The sequence below is a fragment of the Salvelinus sp. IW2-2015 genome, unplaced genomic scaffold (assembly GCF_002910315.2).
Source record: "Salvelinus sp. IW2-2015 unplaced genomic scaffold, ASM291031v2 Un_scaffold1120, whole genome shotgun sequence".
NCBI classification, from domain to species: domain Eukaryota; kingdom Metazoa; phylum Chordata; class Actinopteri; order Salmoniformes; family Salmonidae; genus Salvelinus; species Salvelinus sp. IW2-2015.
Genome location: NW_019942736.1, coordinates 365,328 through 371,074, shown reverse-complemented (window position 1 = coordinate 371,074; position 5,747 = coordinate 365,328). Strand labels below are relative to the sequence as shown.

Below are 5,747 nucleotides of genomic sequence, written 5' to 3'. Positions count from 1 at the left end.
GTAGCCTATTGAAAAGCCTGTCGTTATAGAATATGTGAAGAATGCATCCTCCACCTACAACGTCTGCCTGTGTCAACTCATATTGTCTCATGAATGTGTTTTTAAAAATGATTTAATACCATCAAACACCAAGTTAGGCATATCTCATTTCACAATTATCGTCACTGTCAATTGTGAAATGATAAATCTTGATGTTTTACTGGTGAAACGTCCAAACTGCATCTGCATGCCAATGATTTGATTGATGTCACTCAGATGGGAAAATGCATGTAGATCTTTTCTGTTCTTGTTCGGTCCGATTTGGCCGGCTCAAAGTGAGCGCAGAGCGCTTTGAAGTCAGAAAGAGCTCACTGCCCAGCGTGTTGCTAATACGCTCCCTATTTTCTTTGGCCAGCTTGTAGCTGCAGTTCGACAGCGCACTCAGCGATTTAGTTTTGGTTTTGGGGAGATCGACTGAATACGGTGTACAGTTTGTCCATGAAGATTTGAAAGTGGTTCACACCACAAACCTCCAGTTCCAGTCTATGGGTTTTCACTCTCGCCCCACGTTCATGACAGAAACGGTTCACGCTCCTCTTGCACCTCTTGTTGGTGGAGAGAATTTTGCAGGTTTAAAGCTTATTTCCTGCAGTTCTACACATCTTGTCATGGGCTGCTACTAACATTTAGCAGTTTTAAAGCCATTTTTTTGTGCAATTCTATACATTTTGCCATATGTATTCATGTGAGTTTTGAGTGACAAAAAAATTACAACAATATATATAGGCTAAAAAATATTTTTATAAAAAAAACTAGCTGACACGGGCTAGTTGATCTGGACATTTCTGACCAGTTATAAATATCTCTCTAAGGTCTGTAATGACTGATATGACAAGAGGAACTGATGATGTAATACCCGATTTAGTAATGTCACCTTGTACATTCTACTATTACAACTTTCTAGAAGTTTAAAGCTGGACTGAGTTCCTTGACTTTTTCCATATTTTGTTACGTTACAGCCTTAAGACTCTCAGACCATGAGAAACAAGATTCTCTGGTCTGATGAAACCAAGATTGAACTCTTTGTCCTGAATGCCAAGCGTCACATCTGGACGAAACATGGCACCATCCCTATGATGAAGCATGGTGGTGGTGGCAGCATCCTGCTGTGGGAATGTTTTTCAATTACAGGGACTGGGAGACTAGTCAGGATCGAGGCAAAGTTGAATGGAGCGAAGTACAGAGAGCTTCTTAATGAAAACCTGCTCCAGAGTGCTCAGGACATAAGACTAGGGCGAAGGTTTACCTTCCAATGAGATAATGACCCTAAACACACAGCCAAGACAACGCAGGAGTGGCTTCGGAACAAGTCTCTGAATGTTCTTGAGTGGCTCAGCCAAAGCCCGGAATTGAACCTGATCAAACACCTCTGGAAATAACTGAAAATAGCTGTGCAGCAACACTCCACATCCAACCTGACAGAACTTGAGAGGATCTGCACAGACGAATGGGAGAAACTCCCCAAATACAGGTGTGCCAAGCTTYTAGCGTCATGTCCAAGAAGACTCGAGGCTGTAATCGCTGCCAAAGGTGCTTCAACAAACTACTGAGTAAAGGGTCTGAATACTTATATAAATGTGATATATATATTTTTTGCGCATCTCAGGAATAGAGTCCATATGGAAATGTTTACCCCCCCATTGATGATGTGCAGTTCAAGTAGATTATAGTGATATGAATAAATGCATCTACAGTAGTACACAGCACAGGTGGCTATCAGGCTTTCAACACATTCATGCTGTCACACATCTTTTCAAGAGTCTCCTCTTTAGCGTTGTCAATGATACGTCATGCCTGTTTGTACGCTCTTGATTGCTTGTGTTGTGATCATTTGGATTCTGCCCCACTATGACTTACTTTGTATAAACGCCATTCGTTTAAAAGTTTCAACCCTTGAGACTTGTAGACGGATAGGTGTGTGTGTGTGTGACACGTTTCGCAGCCCATCTTACCTTCTTTACAATCTATCCATGGGTATGCTTCCTGTTTGTTCCTCCACATACTGTTTGTCCATATATCAGCGGACGGTAGCGGGCCTATGGGGGCTGTGGTGGTGGTACCAGCTGCAGGGAGAGGAGCTGTCCTGTCATCTGAGCGAGCCAAGATAGCTGAGGTGGTGGGATTGGGAGCTGAGGGGGTGGGATTGGGAGCTGAGGGGGTGGGATTGGGAGCTGAGCTGGTGGGATTGGGAGCTGAGGTGGTGGGATTGGGAGCTGAGGTAGGTGAGATTTGGGAGCTGAAGGTGGTATTTGGTGAGCTGTAGGAGGTGGATTTGAGCTGAGCTTGTGGTGAGATGGGAGCTGAGCTGGTGGGATTGGGAAGATGAGCTGGTGGGATTGGGGAGATGAGCTGGTGGGATTTGGGAGCTCGATGCTGGTGGATTGGGGGAAGCGTGAGACGGTGGGATTAGGGGCTAGTGAGGGTGTGAAATTGGGAAGCCTGAGTGTGGTGGGATTGGTATGACTGAGGAGGTGGTTGTGTACGAGCTGAGCTGGGTGGGATATTGGGAATCGAGCTGTGGAGATTTGGCGAGCTGAGTTGGGGTATTGTGGAGCTGAAGGCTGGTGGGATTGTTGTGAGATGAAGCTGGTGTGGGATTTCGGGAAGCTGGCTGGTGGGTATTGGGAGCTGTAGGTGGGTGGGATTGGGAGCTGAGTGTGGGGATTGTTGGAGCCTGAGGCAGTGTGGGATCTGTGTGAGCTGAGCGCTGGTGGGAGTGGGGAGCTTGAGGGGGTGAGGATTGAGGAGCTGAGCGTGGTTGGAGTGGGAGGCTGAGCCTGGTGGTATGGGAGTTGAGGGTGGGATTGGAGCTGAGCTGGTGGTGTATTGGGAGCTGTATGTGTGTTGGGATTGGGAGCTAGCTGGTGGGTATTGGAGTTGTAGGGTTGGCATTGGGGATGAGCTGTGTGTGGTTATGGGAGCTGAATAGCTGGTGGACTTTGGAGTCCTGATGGTGAGTGGGACATTGGTGAGTCTTTGAGCTGGTGGGTGAGTGTGGAAGGTTAGGTAGGTGGTTGGATGTGTTGAAAATAATTTTTGTTTGGAGATGAGTTTCTGCGTGGATTTTGGCGACGCTGAGCTGGTGGGATATTGGGTATGGCTTGAGGTGGCTGGGATATGGTATCTGGAAGCATGGGTGTAGGGAGTGACGAGTGGAAGGGAGTGGTGGGATTGGGAGATGAGCTGGTGGGATTGGGAGCTGGAGCTGGTGGGATTGGGAGCTGAGAGTGGTGGAGATTGGGAGCTGAGGTGGGGGTAGTGTTGGTTAGGGAATGCTGAGTCGTGATGGGGATCGAGCTGGGGAGGTTGTGATTGGGACCGTGAGGGTTGCTGGTTTTGGGTAGTCTAGGGGGTGGTGATTTGTGCTGGAGGTCTGCAAGCGGGAGGTGGAGGGGTTAGGAGGAGTCTTAGATGTGGATAGAGATGGTCTGGATTGGAGCTAGAGGGTGGTGGGATTTGTGAGCTTGAGGTGTTGATGTGATTGAAGACTGGTGGGCAATTGGGAGCTGTAGCTTGAGTGGGTATTAGTGTGAGCTGAGTATTCTGGCTGGGACTTGGGAGCTGAGGTGCGTGCGCGTACTTGTGGGGTGGCTGTGGGAGACCTGGTGTGGGATGGGAGAAGTTTTGAGGGGTGGGGAGGGTTGGAGATGACGTTACTTGGTGGGATATTGGGAGCTGAGGCTGGCTGAGAGTGGGAGCTGAGCTGGTGGATTGCGGAGTTGAGCGGGGTGGGATTAGGGAGCATGGACGCTGGTGGGTTGCGGAGCTGATGTGGGGTGGGATTGGATCTGAGGTGTGGATTGGGAGCCTGAAAGGTGGTGGGATTGGAGCTGAGGCTGGTGGGAATTGGGAGTTGAAGGGGGTGGGATTAGGGAGATGAGCTGGTGGGATTGGGAGCTGAGGTGGTGGGATTGGGGAGCTGAGGCTGGTGGATTGGGATTGAAGGGGGTGGGAATGGGAGCTGAGCTGGTGGAATTGGAGCTGAGGGGGGTGGATTGGAGCTGAGGTGGGTGGGATTGGGAGATGAGCTGGTGGGATTGGGAGCTGAGGGTGGGATTGGGAGTTGAAGGGTGGGAATGGAGCTGAAGGGGGTGGGTGGGAGTTGAAGGCGAGGTTGGGGATTGGAGATGGTACCGTGTGCTCAGTTGGGTGAGAGCATGGCGCTGCAACGCCAGGGTTTGTGGGTTTCATTCCCCACGGGGGACCAGGATGAATACTGTATGAAACTTTCCAATTTGTAAGTCGCTCCTGGATAAAGCGTCTGCTAAATGACTTAAAAATGAAAAAAAATGTAAAAAGCTGAAGGAGGTGGATGGGAGCTGAGGTGGTGGGATTGGGAGCTGAGCTGGTGGATTGGGAGCTGAGCTGGTGGATTGGGAGATGAGCTGGTGGGATGGGAGCTGAAGTGGGGGATTGGGAGCTGAGGTGGTGGGATTGGGAGCTGAGGTGGTGGGATGGGAGCTGAGGGTGGGATTGGGAGCTAATGGTGGGTTGGGAGTTGGAGTGGGGTGGGATTGGGAGATGAGCTGGTGGGAATTGGGAGCTGAGCGTGGTGGATTGGGAGCTGAGCTGGTGGGATTGGGAGTTGAGGGGTGGGATTGGGAGGCTGAGGTGGGCTGGTGGGAGTTGGGTGGTTTAGGTGTGGGATTGGGAGCTGAGTGGTGGGATTGGGAGTTGAGGGGTGGAATTGGGAGATGAGCTGGTGGGATTGGGAGCTGAGCTGGTTGGGATTGGGAGCTGAGGTGGTGGGATTGGAGCTGAGGTGGTGGGATTAAGAGCTGAGTGGTGGGATTGGGAGTTGAGGGGTGGGATTGGGAAATGAGCTGGTGGGATTGGGAGCTGAGGTGGTGGGATTTGGGAGCTTGAGGTGGTGGGATTGGGAGCTGAGCTGGTGGGATTGGGGAGCTGAGCTGTGGGATTGGGAGCTGAGGGGTGGGATTGGGACCTGAGGGGGTGGGATTGGGAGCTGAGGGGGTGGGATTGGGAGTTGAGGGGGTGGGATTGGGAGCTGAGGTGGTGGGATTGGGAGCTGAGGGGGTGGATTGTGAGCTGAGGTGGTGGGATTGGGAGCTGAGCTGGTGGGATTGGGAGCTGAGGCTGGTGGGATTGGGAGCTGAGGCTGGTGGGATTGGGAGTTGAGGGGGTGGGATTTGGGGAGATGAGAGCTGGTGGGATTGGGAGCTGAGCTGGTGGATTGGGAGCTGGAGTGTGGGTGGGATTGGGGAGCTGAAGGTGGTGGGATTGGGAGCTGAGTGGTGGGATTGGGAGCTGGGGGGGTGGAATTGGGATGAGGGGTGGATTGGGAGCTGAGGGGGTGGGATGGAAGTTGAGGTGGTGGGATTGGGAGCTGAGGTGGGTGGGATTGGGAGCTGAAGGTGGTGGGATTGGTGAGGGATGAGGAGTGGCTGGGATTGGGAGGCTGAGCTGGTGGGGGTGGGAGCTGAAGGTGGTGGGATGAGGAGCTGAGCCTGGTGGGGATTGGGAGTTTGAGGGGTGGGGATTGGGAGAAGATGAGCTGGTGGGATTGGGAGCTGAGGTGGTGGGATTGGGAGCTGAGCTGGTGGGATTGGGAGCTGAGCGGGTGGGATTGGGAGCTGAGGGGGTTGGGATTTGGGAGCTGAGGTGGTGGGATTGGGAGCTGGAGGTGGTGGGATTGGGAGCTGAGCTGAGTGGTGGGATTTGGGAGTTGAGCGATAGTAGCGCACTAG

The 5,747-nt window shown here is 52.0% G+C and overlaps 1 protein-coding gene across 1 annotated transcript in view; it reads right to left on the bottom strand.

Moving 5' to 3' along the window:
- Nucleotides 1–2,099: 2,099 nt before the first annotated feature.
- Nucleotides 2,100–5,747, bottom strand: part of LOC112069788 (mucin-2-like) — a gene marked incomplete at its 3' end in the record, with an annotated part of 4,946 nt that continues 1,298 nt past the window's right edge. Inside the window, exons 2-5 of the mRNA XM_070438696.1 lie at nucleotides 4,381–5,677; nucleotides 3,620–3,875; nucleotides 2,523–2,816; nucleotides 2,100–2,412 (exon numbers count right to left, since the gene is read on the bottom strand). Coding sequence (XP_070294797.1) covers nucleotides 2,100–2,412; nucleotides 2,523–2,816; nucleotides 3,620–3,875; nucleotides 4,381–5,677 — 2,160 coding nt within the window. The remainder of the gene's footprint in view (nucleotides 2,413–2,522; nucleotides 2,817–3,619; nucleotides 3,876–4,380; nucleotides 5,678–5,747) is intronic.